Below are 15,037 nucleotides of genomic sequence, written 5' to 3' on the forward strand. Positions count from 1 at the left end.
GTGATGGTGAAATATTTATATCATAGTGGTAACAAAAACATTATCTGTAGTCATTGTCAAGGGTTTATGGAGCTTACAGTTAAAATAAAGCATAAAAAAACCCACCCTAAAACACAGTAAACCAAACTGTAGAATAGAATGTAGAAACTTCAAGCTGAATTCCAGATTATTTGCTTGAATGTGCTGCTTATGAAGAGGAAGATTTTTCAGAGATGAGCTGTATGAGTTAAGAATGCATGAGTTAAGATTGCAGTTCCTGTGATTTGTGACTTTGTTCTGATGGAAGCTTGTTTTTTCAACAAATGCTTATCCCTTTCTGCAGATGAATTGGATGAGGCATTTGTAGAGCTGAGTTTCCTGATAAAGGCATACCTGGGTCTGGAGCCACCTGCAGTTTCTGATAGCAGTCAAAACATGAATAGCAAAGCAGGAACAGGTACTGTGTCTGGGCACATGCTACTTCTGCTTTTATCAGTAGAGCATTCCTGCTTATTTGTTATGAGAATTAAAATCTGTGAATGATGCAACCTGTGAGACCGCTTGCCTCCGAAAGCTTTGTGTGTTTCTCTGTAATGGGTCTCCTGGGCTGTTTCCTCCCTGGGATGTAAATCTTTAATGGAGATCTTTCTTGGTATTTTATACTGCTGTGTGCCCTGAGGCAATAATATGCAGAAAGTAAAGTTACCAGACTCTTCTGAGGATGCTTTTGGGCTGGGGATCTCCCATTCATTCCAGATGAATCACAAGCTGGATATGTGTCCCTGGCTGAGAGCTTTGTGCCTATCAAACTTGAACAACAAGAAAAGGGCATAGGATTGAGAGCTTAGTTTTCTCTTTCCCTCAGGATAGCCAGAAGCATGAAGAGATATATGAATACCAGGATAGTAAGATGAGTGAAGGCATCTTAAAAATTCACTCCAAGTGCTTTTGGGGTTACCCACTGCAGCATAAACCCAGATGATTGGCACTGTGTTTAAAAGAACCCTTTAACTACTTGAATAACTGAAGATGAAGCCTCTTGATCACTTCAGGCTAACCCAAACACATGCTGCTGCAAAAAGAGTTCTGCCCAACTTACCTCTCCTGCCTGTACGTTTCTAGTCCTTCCTTGCTCTCATTCCCCTGATAGTGCAGTCACATATAATTCCTCCAAAAACTAACCCAGAAAAGAACACACCTGACTTTCAGACAGATTAATTCCTTGATCAACCTCATTGTGTAGCTATAGGGTTGGCTCAAGGAGAGAAGGGTAGGGGAGAAGAGCTTCACGAGTGCTTCTAGAAGAAGAAAGGGCTGCTCTCATCAGAGAGAAGTCCTAAGATTAGCTTATGAGAACCCAGTTCTACTCATGATTTATTCCAAACAGGACATGTTACCAGCTGAGATAAAAGCAGAAGAATACAGTCTCTAAAGTATGGGAGAAAAAGAAATAAGAAGGAGATATCACAGCAGTAAGATGTTACACAACAGAGACTAACAACAAGCTCATTTATGTGAACTCTTACCTCTAAGAACCTCTGTGGTTTATGGCTCTCTTGGTTAGATCCATTGCAATAGGAGAGTAATTAGTTTCTGAAGTTACATAAAGCCAATATTCATGACCTTCTGTGTGGCTCAGAAGGCTGCAAATAAAAGTAGATGAAGGAGGGCAAAAACGTTTGAAAATGTTAATGAAGGATAGTGCAAAATTCATCAGTTCATCATTTCAAGTAATTTTGTATCCTGAAAGAATTAATAAATACTGATTTCCCAGGGGGGGACGGAAAAGCTCCTATGCATATTGTGGTGTCCCAGTGCTATAACAGTGAGCACATTTTCTGAAGAATCTTATTTAATCTTATCTACATAGATTTTATTTTTATTTCTAGAGCTTGCGTATTTGTTTGAAGTCAGAGGGGAGGAATTCCTTGCCTTACTGCCTATAGTCTTGGTACTTATTTGTCTTAAAATCACTGGAGATGTTTTGTCCTGAGAGGCAATAAAACCCACCAAGCCCTAACTAGATTATCAGGACAAAAAGGAAAAGGTATAAAGACAAAAGATTTGTATGCAATCGCATTTTTGAAGATGTGTGTGTACATACGTGAGGTTTCTTTAAAGGTCTCTGTATTCCTCAGAGTTCTTTCTGTGAGTGGCTTGTCACTAGTTACAGAAACTTCATTAACAGTGCTACATTTTGGTAATTCTACTGTCTATAAAGCAACTTTTAAATTTACTATGCACCATTAAATTCATTTGGAGCTTCATTTATAGGTGTTTAAATGAATTTAACTATCCTGTTTCTAGTGATCATCCCTTCTTATGGACTGTGTGAAATAATTTATTTTTAAAAACTTGCCTCAAGGTTGTCTTTAAATGGACATTTTTAGTAAGATAGAAGCAGGGGGAAGATTGGTTGTGTGAGATTATGATAGGTTGTTAATTCTCTTTTTAATGAACTGCTGTGCAAGATCCTTTGCTCATATGCAAAGTGAAAATACTGGGAGAAAATAGATAAGTTCTTCTTTTTAGAAACTTTTTAGAGGAGAAATATAATACAGTGCAGGACTGATAATGTTTTGTACTTGTTTTATCAGCTTTCATCCACAGAACTTGGTACTATACAACTATTAATTATTTCCTCCAGCAGTCCTGTAGACTATGTGTTACTATTTGTATTTTACAAGTGTGTAAAGGAACATTTGCGTTAAAGACTGATTATTTGTGATGCTGGGCACCAGCAAGCCACAGAATTTTTTGTATTGTGAAGCTCTGCGCTTCTGAAGGTTAGACTCCACCACTTACTCAGTGTCAAAATGAGTGATTTACTGTGAGTGAAACAGAGCCTACCAATCTCACGTCTTGTCTCCTCTGTTTTTAACACCAGAATTCCTGCCAGCTACAAGCCAGCAGTATGTATTTAATGGCTGGGCTGAAAGTCATCTGATGACTGTTGAAACTTTTTTTTAATAGGTGCATATAGTAAGAAAGGTAACCATATTTAATATATGAACATGCAAATGGATTGGATATCTTTTTGACTCTCATCTATCCTGATTGTGTGTGATAATATATGATATGACACACAGTACAGTAAGATTAAATGATTGAATTTACAGTAAGAAATGATTGAATTTCTACAAAATGCGCCATGTACCAATATTAGATATTTTTCTGTGATTGAGTGTAATATTTAGATATTACTTTATAGACAGAATCAATCATAGAATTGTTTGAATTGGAAGGGACCCTTAAAGACAATCTTGTCCAGCTCCCCTGCAATCAACAAGGACACCTTCAGCTGGATCAGGTTGCTCAGCACCCTGTCCAGCCTGACCTTGAATAGCTCCAGGTACAGGACGTCTATCTTCCATCTATTCACCCATTCCAGCTTACAGATTTCTCAAATTTGAAAAAAATTTAAAAATGAAGGCGTTACCTGTATTTTCAACTTACATTTTTGTTTGATTCCTTGCAGTACAGCATATTACAAGTCTTTGGATTTCTTGTTTTTTAAACTTTAGAGAAGTAACAGAAAAAAATTCAGATGTCAGGGGGAAGTTCTCCATAAAGAGAGTGGTGAGGTGCTGGAAGAGCTGCCCAGAGAGGCTGTGGATGCCCCGTCCATCCCTGGAGGTGTTCCAGGCCAGGTTGAATGGGGCCCTGGACAGCCTGGTCTGGTACCAGCTCTAGAGGTTGGTGGTCCTGCTTGTGGCAGGGAGTTGGAGCCTGATGATCCCTGGGGTCACTTCCAACCCAAGCCATCCTATGATTCTATGAATAGATATCCCATTCTAGCTCCCTATCACATTCTGACCACAATAAGAAAGTAAAAATTCCTAAGTAAGTGGATTTCAGTTAGCTTGGAATGGTTTATATCCTTTGTAACCTTCTCAGTTATCTTTTGTAAATCCAAAATGATACCGAAAGCCAGTTCATAGCTGCAAATGTCCAGGTTCTTTCTGACTGCTGTAAGCAAAGTGCTGTTCAGAATTTTATTTTTTGAGAAGTGTCTTTTCCATATTAGGTTCAAGGGTACATTTCTTGCAAGAGCAAAGATTGTCACCCAGCAGAGGAGTGACTGGCAGTACTCAGTCTTCAACTATCAATGAATTCTTGGACTCTTCTGCCAAAAATTATTCAGGAGAGACTTTAGACAAACTTACTGCACAACTGAGCGCTGTGGTAAGTAGCATTTGCTCTAGTCTTAGGATAGAAGTAACTGATATGGAAAAAAAAACCTATTTGTATATCAGACTTTTCTTTCTCCAGAAAAGAATTAAATTCTGTTCTCTGGCTATCTTTTTTTCCAACCATTTACAAGTTACCTAAAGTTCAAGGCAGATGAGTAAGGCTAACTTATCTGCTCAATTTCACACCAAAATAAAACCATTTATCATAATGGATTTCATCCAGTTATGCCCTGATGTAAGGGAGCTGAATAGCATCTCTCTCAGTTCTGTTACATAACATTGAAACCTTCCTGTTCAGAGCAAACAGTTAGATGCAGTTCATAGGACAATGAAGATTACTTATGAATGCCATCCCGTGGCAGGGGAAAAACTCATTCAGCCAAGTGTCTCAGAGTGAGTGCTGGTAATGACTGCCAGGGATCAAATTTAAGCACATTTTTCACCTGCTTTCACTTTTTCAATCAACAGATCCAACAGTGTGCTTGGATTTCAAATAACCTCTTGCAACTTTGGCTTCATCTCTTTTTTTTCTTTTTTTTCCTTCTCAGTAGTGTTTTCCCTAAAGATATTCATTCTTCTTGCAGGCAGTGGGGGAGCTGAGACTACGAAGCAGATGTGTCTAATGCTCTTTTTATATGTCAATGACAGGAGAAAGAGAAAAAGAAAAATGAAGGCTTTAAACTTTGTTCCATTCCAGGTTTATGATGTCATTATGATGAATGATGGCTGGGCAGGATGACTTGCTGCACAATTTTGCCACTATCTCTATATTTATAACTACCTCTGATGTATAGAATTAGTGTTCTAGATGGAGCAAAGTAGAAGACCCCCTCCTGGGCTTCCCAGGGTTTAAAAAAGGCTCTCTTGAGTGTGGGGAAGGGTATGATGGTAAAATGGCTGACATAAATAAGGAACCTCCTATCTTCCAATTTTCTGAAATGAAATGCCTCTGTTCAAGCCTTGCAGAATTCAAAAACTGTCACAAGTGTTGTTCATTTTCATGTTTCTTTCATGTAAAGGTTTGTTAGTTTAAGGTGAGACAGAAAGCAGAATTTTTAACTTGGTGTCTGACAGCTCTCCTGCCCCAGCAATTTATTTCTCTCACTTTTTATTTCATCTTTTTTTTAATATTATCTTGAACGTTTACATTTTGTCAAGTCAGGGAGAAGTGGTTTATGATGAAGTAGGCTATCATTTAATGTGGGTTCTACTTACTTGGTGGCTGCAAGGCTCTCTTTCTTATTAGTCTCCTGGTTCGATGCTGGTAATAACTTTTAGTTATTTACTATGCTAAGTTTTCAACACATTTTTATGTGCAGAGGAAGTTTTATAGCATCAGCTGAAGTGTGAATGTAGTAAAACATCCAAGGTGAAACACAGGTGCCTCTTGGACTGTATTTAATGAGAAGAATATAAATATGTCTGTGGCTTTAAAGTAAAATTTTGTCTAAACTGTTACATTTGAGACTATGCTTTTTTTTTTTTTTTTTTTTACTTTAAGCACTGAAATAATTTGCTGTCACTGCAGTAACTACATTCCACTCCCATCATGTAGAATGAGAAAGTAAAAAATAAAAAGAAGAAATCATGGATGTGAGTTGTCCATGAGCAAATTAAGAAGCAGAGTCTGCTGCTTAGAGGAAGACAGCAGATCTGATTCCCTACAGCCTTCTCCCTTGTGAGCATGCCAAACCTGCACCAATGTCACGTAGCTGCAATTAACTATATAAGGGATGAACATAAAGGAATCCATGCCTGTAATCCACACCAACAAAAACAGGAATGGAGCTGCATCTTTACCAAAAGAAAGCAAAACATAACTCAAGCTCAGTGAGCTTTTAAACAGACCCTTATTTATCGTAATAGTGAAAGAAAGTGCAGGAATTCACAGTAGTCATCATGTGAGCTGTTAGCAGATTAACTGTATTCTCTTTCATTCCTCATACCATAACAAAACACTTCTGTTACAGACATGTGATTTAGCTATTAAATTGATAACTATCGATAGCTATCAGTTGATAACAAAGCGGGATGTAATAACTTTGCTCTGAGATTTACTTTTCATTTTTTAACCACGCTGTTGTTCGGTGTTTGTCTGACCTGAGAAATTACACTGTGCACAGCACATGTTAATTAACACACCCTTGAAAATCAAGACCATATTTTTCAGTCTGCTAAGATCATAATGTGTTCGTTGTATGGAATCATTTTACCTTATGCAAATTTCAGTTGGTTAATTCCAACTCTGAGAGGGAAATATTGGTTATTGGTTTATATAGAAAGAAACACAGGTTTTCATTATTGTTGGAGCAAAGAGAGAAAGCTGATGTATTTAAGTTGTAGCAGAAGCAGTTTTTTTTATTTCAACTCCTTGCTGGTGAAAACAAGCTGAAGACAAGAGCATACCTTGAATTATCCCAGCTCTGTTATACTGTGAGGTAGGAATGCATCAGAAGTAGTTCTCTGCAGATACTCCTTGCTGCTATGTCCTGGCAGTTTTGAATGTTGTATGAAGAAATAGGGCTTCACTGGAGATGAATATTTTCATTATTCAAAGCCTACAGGATTTCAGACCAAAATTTGCTTTGTACAGATTGGTGAATTATACTTAGCATCTTGTTACTTATAGTGAAACTCTGTTTTCCCAGAATAAATGCATACATTTTAGAAACTTAACAATAGAGAGGAATATCACAACCAATTAAGTTACCCTATATACCTTTAAGTTCCTGTGTGAAGTTGGTTGTATTTCTTCATCAGGAAGAAGCTTCCCTCCGAAGACGTCATGCTGCAGCACGTCAGGCTCTGTCAGGAAAGGCTCCTAGTGCATATGTCCAGCTGTTTCAAAGGTAATGTAGAACCACAGAATCATTTGAGTTGGAAGGGATCCTTTGAGCTCGTCTAGTCCAGCTTCCCTGCAATGAATAGAGACATCTACAGCTAGATCAGGTGCTCAGAGCCTACTCCAGCTCTACTCTTTGGATGTCTGCAGGGACAGGGCATCCACCACCTCTCTGGGCAACCTGTTCCAGTGCCTCACCACCCTCAGTGTAAAATACTTTTTCCTTGTATCTTGCCTAAATCTCCCCTCTTTAGGCTTGAAACCATTTCCCACTGTTCTATCACAACAGACCCTGCTAAAGACTCTATCCCCTTCTTTCTCATAGCCTCCATTTACATACTGAAAGGCTGCTTCTGGCAGTGTACAGTCTCCAAGATGTTTTTTAGTGCTTCTGGTGATTAGTGACCTTGCTCAGCACGAGGTTCTTTGCAGTGCACTTGTGTGCATACTTTTGTTTAAAGCAGAATTTCTGAAAGCTGACTCCATTTTCTGGCTCTTTTTCTTTAACGAAGGTGAATCATATCTTTACTGTCCCTTCTGCCTTTTCTTATAGTCACAGCACTGCAAAAATAGTGTTAAGTCTGTAAATCTTAGTGTACTTTCTTTGGTTGGCCTTTTGTGGTAGCTCTTCCTTTCCCTGATAAATACCATTGCAAATCTTCCTATTTTGGATTCTTTTTTGCTTGCTTCTCCTACCTGTTGTGAAAAGGCTCATCACAATGTTGACATTTAAAAATAGCACATGGGCCTCCATATCAGCACCTATCAAAATGAATAGAACAGACTTTCAGTTCACTAATTACACATATCAACTTTTCTGTAATGAAGACTGAAAATTGATTCTTTAAAAATAAATAAGGAAAGAAACAAATCATGGGTTAAACTATCTTTAGAAAAAACAATGTCAGAAGCTTACAGCAGAGATGCATAATTATGAAACATTTTCTAAACCTTAAAGAAAAGTTTTTTAAGTAGCTGAAGGAAGACTTTTCTTTCCACTCATTCATTTAAACTATGTTGTACTGAGAAGAAAAATGGAAATCAGTGTTTCCTTATGCTGGATGTTTTGGTTTTGATTTAGTGTGGCAGTGTAAACTGTTCTCTTGCATCCATTGCTCTTTGCAGCCTCTATTCCATAATAGTCATTCCAAGGAAACTGGTTGAGGAGTTAAATATGAAGCTGTTTCAGCAGAGCTGTCAGGCAGGTGAGAGAAAATCCTGTCACTCCCAATCAGTGTTTGCAATTACCAGGCCTCAAGGGATAGATGCACTCAGCAGAATTGGAGGCAAGAGTAGACAACGCACCATTCCATGCAAGAAGTCAAGAAATGCCATTAATGTAAATGTTACAAAATGATTTAAATTCTGAGAGAGAATCTGATTCCTGGAATGTAACTATTAGGTAGTGGAGCCCTTTGATTATTTTCATGGCCCTCCTCTGGCCCCAGTCCAGAAGGTCTGCATTCCTATTGTACTGAGAGACCCAGACCTGGATGCAGTACTCCAGATGGGGCCTCACAAGGACAGAGGAGAGAGAGCCGATCACCTCCTAACCCTGCTGCCTCCCCTCTTTTGATGCAGATGGCCTTCCAGGCTTCAAGAGCACACTGCTGGCTCATGTCCAGCTTTTTTGTCCATTAGAACCCCCAGTCCTTCTCATCAGGGCTGCTTGCAATTATTTCTTTTTCCAATCTGTAGACATATCTGGGATTGCCTCAACCAACACTCTGCATATGGCCTCGTTAGAGTTCATTATGTTCTCATGGGGCCCACTTTTCAACCCTCTCCAGGTCACTCTGGATTCCATCCCTTCCTTCTGTTGTATCAACTGCATCACTCAACGTGGTGTCATCAGAAACTTGCTGAGGGTACACTCAATTCCGTCACTGATGTCATGGATAAAGGTCTTGAAGAGCATTGTTCCCAAGATGGACCCCTAGGGACCCCTAGAGGACACCTCTCATCACACTGCCTCCACCTGAACATCAGATCATTGGCTAAATCCCTCTGGCTGCAACCATTCACCCAATTGTTTATGCACCTGACAGTCCACCCTTCAAATCCATATCCTTTCACCTTTCTCTGCAAGCCTGTGCTTAGTAAATTCAGTAATGTTACTATAAGTTCTCTCTAATTTGTTAATTAACTCTCAAAATTGACCAGAGAACATTAAATGTCCTTGGAAGTGCAGGCAAATAAAAGTCAATAGCATGTCTGAGGCACACCACTTTATTGTCTCAGTATATGATACTAAAAATGGGCGTCAATCCTTTCATGCAGTCGAATTGCAATAGGCATTCAGGTTAGACATCTCATCTCACTATTATGTCTAGATCCACCTTGTCTTCAGTACTCATCAGGTTTTTCTCTCTCATGGAAAAATACTTATTTTAAGCTATTCCATTTGGAGGTTTTCTTTCTCTTTTTACTCGGCTATGTAAATAGGACAGAAGTCATGCTGTTTGAAATCTGCTTTTGAAAAACACTTGCTTTTTTTGCTTGAATCTCATCAGCTTTGTTCTAAATTTAATTTTTTTATTTTTTTTTAAGAATATGAGACACCTTTTTTTTAATTTCCATTGTCAGCAGCAGTGCATAAAATCTGTCTGCCTAATCTGCTGTTTGTGTAAAAATAATTTCTTTCGCTGGTAACATCTCTGACCTTACAGAGGCTTTTAGCAGATGAGTCTTAATCACAGAATCACAGAATCACATAATAGCCAGGGTTGGAAGTGACCTCAAGGATCATAAAGCTCCAACCCCTCTACCACAGGCAGGGCCACCAACCTCCCCATTTGATACTAGACCAGTCTGCCCAGGGCTCCATCCAACCTGGCCTTGAACACCTCCAGGGATGGACGGGGCATCCACAAGCTCTCTGGGCAGCTGTTCCAGCACCTATATGTAGGAAACTTGCTGCCATAGGTTTTGCAAAGCCAAAAAAGGTGGTGAGTTTTGGTGGATTTTGTTGGTTTGGTTTTGTTTTTGTTCAGTCCTCTAATCCATTTCACTCACTTGCAGAATAATTAATTATGCTGGTGTGGTGCTGACAGCAGACTGGGAGGGTGAGTGAGTGGCTGTGGACCCAAAATGGTGGAGGACAGAAGCATGTCAACTTGCTTCTGAGCAGTGCTATTGCAGAGAATGAAAACCCTACTTCAGCTAGGAGTGAATCTAAATACTGGGAGATATATCAAACTGGTGCCAAGAGTGATAGATGCAAAAAAGTTCTTAAGGTACTAAATGTTTTGAATTTCTCATATATCAGTAAATATTAAAAGATTCTTTAATGCTTAATCTCTCCATTGCACATTTTAATCCAGACTGATATATATTGCTCAATTTTCCAAAGCATGCATTAGAAAATTTTAAAAGTGGTGTCACACAAGCATCCATCCTGCTTTATTTATTGCAACCCCACAGGGTTATCTACATAAATTTGGATTCTTAAATCTAAATTACTGAAAACCTAGCCTCTTTTTTTTTCTGCCTGCGGCTGTGTGTAATTAAAGTCTTTCTGATGTCTCATTGCCTGATACAATGTAAGGGCAATGTTTCATGGTTTGATCTGAATAATTTCACTGTCTCTGTGGCTGAGGGTAATACATAAGGAGTTGGGGTGAAGTCTCATTCAGATCAGACCTTTGTCTAATGATTAACTTGTTGGTTTTCTTGGAATGTTGCTGAATGAACTGAAGTAAGCAAGAGCAGACATCTCCAAGTGGAAAATTTATAACCTGTGAACTCACGTTTCTGAGTTGGAGGAGATTCATACACTTTACAGTCTCAAAAGAGCTCCCTGCCAGAACTGGAAGAGCAAAGGTGCGTGGTCTACCTGTGGTTGACACTCTCTTCAGGCTGGATTTGCTTGCTATAAGCACAAGATCTGCATGCATGTAGCATACATGTCTTGCAGACCCTGCTGCCTGGCCAGCTTCTGACTTCAATATAATTTCACTTTTCAGTTTTGCTTTTATGCCCATGCCAGTGACAAACCTAGGACAGAACTACATGGGTATGAACTACATGGGAGCTATTTAAATTATCTCAACCAATTTCCTTTTTTCATTTGATCTGAGGCATACTAGTGCAATTAGAGCTACACTAAGCCTTATAAACCTCTAACAACAGTACAAAACTCAAGACCAAGTGTGAAGAAGACATTTGGCACACAGGTAGGTAGTGGAAGAACATCCCTTTCACCTTTAAAAATGCTTGTGTTCCTTAACTGTCTGATAGATTGGTTTAAATTTATCTTTCAGCTGAGATGTAGCTTCTGAGTTGATCATAGGTTGTGTATACCAAGCTTTTCCCCAACGGTACCAATGGTAGAGACCATTTTGCTGTGGGGATCCAGTCCTTAGAGGTGTGGCCTTGAAGTTTGCCTTCAGACTTCTGCCGTAATTCTTCTACCCTCCATTGACCAAAGTTCTCTGTTACAAGAATTTCTTAATTTCTTTTTAATTTTTATTTCCATTATGCTGATGTACACAAATTGATTTCTGAGAGCACTCAGTAGCTCTAGGGACCCTTTTTTTCCATGAATTTGGTTCAGGTTTTTATCTGAGCCAATAATGAACAAACCGTTGCTAGCCAGCAGTGGATGACAATGAAACAAAAGCTTGAAGCATGGGAAGATTTAAATAAATTTAAACTTTGAAATTGTGAAGATGGGAGTCGTCATCCCTGGAGGTGTTCAAGAAGCATGGAGATGGTGCACTGAGGGTCATGGTTAGTGGGACAGGCTGATGGTCAGACATGATCTTAGTGGTCTTTTCCACTGATTCTTTGAAACCTTGTTTCTCCCATGGAACAAGCATTCAGCAGTTGCTGCTGCAGTTAAAAATGCTCTTAACAAGCTTCCTAGGGAAAGCAGAAAATGCGGAAGTTAAATGGCCTCTTAGCCCTTAGAAATACATTGATTCCTTCCGAGGTCGTTAAGCTGTGTCAGTGGGATGGCTCTAGTAGAGTAGATGTATGGAATCTCCTAAGAGGTGCAATTTTAAATTCAGCATTTCATTGAGAATGTCTTATTTCTGGCAATCTTCAGTGCTGCTTATGCTTGGTCTTAGTTCTACAGTGTCCCTGACTAAGTATCGCTCTTCATTGCAGGGCAGCTGGGCTAAATGACCTTTGAAGGTCCCTTCCAACTCAAGTTATTCTATGGTTCAAGTCTATAAATGAAGTGATGTCAATACTGCAATCACCATGAATGTGACTGTTCCTTTCCACTGGCTCTAAGCAGAACCTGGACTACTATCTCAACTGCTTATTCCTGCTTCTCTTCTACTGGAGATAGTTCTCCCCTTTATCCAGACACATCTGATGAGCTAGCTAAGCACTAACTATTCTGTCAGAGCATATAAAAGCCTGTAACAAGCCCTTATTTTCTTTTTGTGTTTTTTTTCCAGGGACCTTGGAATCACTCCTGCACCAGGCAGCTCCCAGCAACAATTATTGGAGCCAACAACACATAGTTCTCTGGTCTCAGGTGGAAAGAGTGTTACCCAAGCCCACAGCTTCCCCCTGATTAACACAGAAAGCAGGTGAGTTCCATTTCTGAGAGTTCCATTCACTGAGTGCAGTGAAGGTTAATGCTGCAGTACATAAGATGTAAAACTACTGTCCAAACTAATGTAGTTGTCTCATCTGTTACAACAGCCTTATTAAATGTACAGTATACAAATCTTGTCATTCACAGGAAGGGTTTCATTTAGGCACCATAATTCATAAAAAAGAGAGGGAATTTCCAGAGCTTTCAATTAACAGGATATTTGAAGGGGAAGTGATGCTGAATGAAACTTGGCCCAGGTATAGAGAAAAAGAACTTCAGTGACACCTATTTTTTTAGACAAATTGTCAGATATTGCTATCAGAATTATTTCTTACCCTTTTTGAAGGATTATCATAGTTAACATTCAATACCATTTGGGAGGTGTGGGTAATGGCTATGGGTAATAGCACAATCTTCAGATTCATATCTCATCGATGATAACAGCAGACCCTGCCAGGATCCTCTGTAGTACCTTTGCCTTTCCTTACTCAGACATTGTTGCTATGTGATGTGGCATATCTCATCCAATGAGTGATGAGCATCCTCATTTATACGTTCATATGTTTCGAAGTATGAAATGGAGACAGCTCCTATCTCATGTAAAGCTTGTAGAGAGAGAAGTAAAAAAGATTTGAAAAGGCTACATCTACACTGTCTTTCAGGCATCCTGCTATGAAGGAAGCTATGTTTTGCTGACTAGTTCTTCAAGTCCACGTTGCCATCCTGCCAAGACAGCTGTGACTTGCTCTTATTGTCCTGTTCCATAAGAATGTCTGAGCTCTGGCTGCCAACTATTAGAGCAAGTGACACTGCAGCTTTTCTATGCAGAATTCTGAATAAGCATTTTTTCCCCTCTCCTGGCCATCTGTTGTAATCTCACGCCCAGATGGGATACACAGAAGCAGCAGGTGCCACACAGCATGACCCAGTGCAGTGTAACATGCCAGAACCTCCATCCACACATGGAAATGGGTTTGCATTTATGGCTGTGCCCTGGGCCACCTTAAAATGAGCTTTCCTCACTCTTATGAACCTATGGAAAGCTCATCTGAAAGCTGCAACTGTGAGCTGATGTCTATGCTGTATGGCTGTTGGAAATCTGGAATTAGATCATGGGTTGAATCCCATAGCTGATACCTTATTCTCACTCCATACAAACCAAGCTACCTTTCCAGATGTATTAAAACACCCATACCATGTATTTTCCAACTATTTAAGTGAACAAATCACTGCATTAAATAACAAAACCAAAACACACATTAGACAGCTTTTCACATAAGTCAAAGCAATGAGAAATGCTAATATCTTTGTAAGATTTCAACCCATTCACTTCGTTCTCGATCTATTGAAGCAGAATTCTTAGATAAACTTACTATTGAAAAAAAGAAATCTGTGTTCCTTTTATATCCTAGGGAGGCTGCCAGTTCCCTCAGTCAGTACTACCTGCCACTGTAATTACAAGTAGTTAATTAGCATGCTGTAAAGAGGTTGAAACTGTAGGCCTCTGCAGATTCATTTGTCCTGAGTATTTGTGCCACAGTGGAGTGTGCTGAAGGGGAACAGAGTGAGCATATGAGAGAAACTGAGTGCATAATAGGTTGCAGAGGGGTTATGCATCATCTGTCCTTAGCAGTAAGTGGCAAGACCTATAACTCAAATGAGTGTGAGGCTTTGATGAATTGTAAAGGTCTCACCCTTCGCATATGGGAATAAATACGTCTTTCCACTCCACCACATTTTGGTGTTTCGACTTTAACAGTGTTTTCATTTAGCACTGTTAATAACAGAGTGGAAAAACAACTGTGAGGAGGGAAAATGCAAACTGCTAATCTGATTCATTTTCTATGCATGCATCAAGGCCTACCACAAAACTGTGCGGAGTCATGTTGTCAAATTCTTTTGCAAGGGAAATAAGGAAAGGTTGGAATAAATTTTCTAATAGGAATGGTTGTTGGAAATGCTGTTGTGTAAATGCATTTGAAATACTGGCAGAAATAATCCCTCCCTTCTGAAGTACTGCAGTAAAACCTGTAGTGATTTTACTTGTCTGAATATTGAGGTGGTTTAATCTTTTCTTTTGCTTTTTCCCAATGTTATGCTTTTCACATTTGGAATGGAAGAAAGAGTAAAATTAAAAAAGCCAACAAGGGGTAAGATCATTAATGTTTTGACCTCCAGGCACAGGCAAAAAAGCAAATATTGTTTGCCAGGATCAGGGTCTGCAGATTAGTCTGACATCTTGCAGGACAACTGTGTCCAGGTCCCAGTTTTGTTGCTTTATTTCTCAATGCTGAGATCTTTCTTAGTAGGATTGTATGATGTCCCTTATGATGCTCCATGAACATAAACCCCAGGGTGCTGGGACTGCAAATAGGACCACAGAGTCATTAAGGTTGGGAAAGACCTCTAAAATCATGAAGTCCAACCATCAACCCATCATGCCCACTAACCATGTCCCTCAGTGCCAAT

The 15,037-nt window shown here is 39.4% G+C and overlaps 1 protein-coding gene across 1 annotated transcript in view; it reads left to right on the plus strand.

Moving 5' to 3' along the window:
• LRGUK (leucine rich repeats and guanylate kinase domain containing) overlaps window positions 1–15,037 on the plus strand; it is a 50,575-nt gene that overhangs the window by 29,982 nt on the left and 5,556 nt on the right. Inside the window, exons 15-18 of the mRNA XM_052681159.1 lie at window positions 323–436; window positions 4,007–4,164; window positions 6,933–7,021; window positions 12,426–12,560. Of these exons, the coding sequence (XP_052537119.1) occupies window positions 323–436; window positions 4,007–4,164; window positions 6,933–7,021; window positions 12,426–12,560 (496 nt within the window). The remainder of the gene's footprint in view (window positions 1–322; window positions 437–4,006; window positions 4,165–6,932; window positions 7,022–12,425; window positions 12,561–15,037) is intronic.

This window comes from Tympanuchus pallidicinctus, unplaced genomic scaffold (assembly GCF_026119805.1).
Source record: "Tympanuchus pallidicinctus isolate F22 unplaced genomic scaffold, pur_lepc_1.0 scaffold19, whole genome shotgun sequence".
In the NCBI taxonomy this organism is placed as follows: Eukaryota; Metazoa; Chordata; class Aves; order Galliformes; family Phasianidae; genus Tympanuchus; species Tympanuchus pallidicinctus.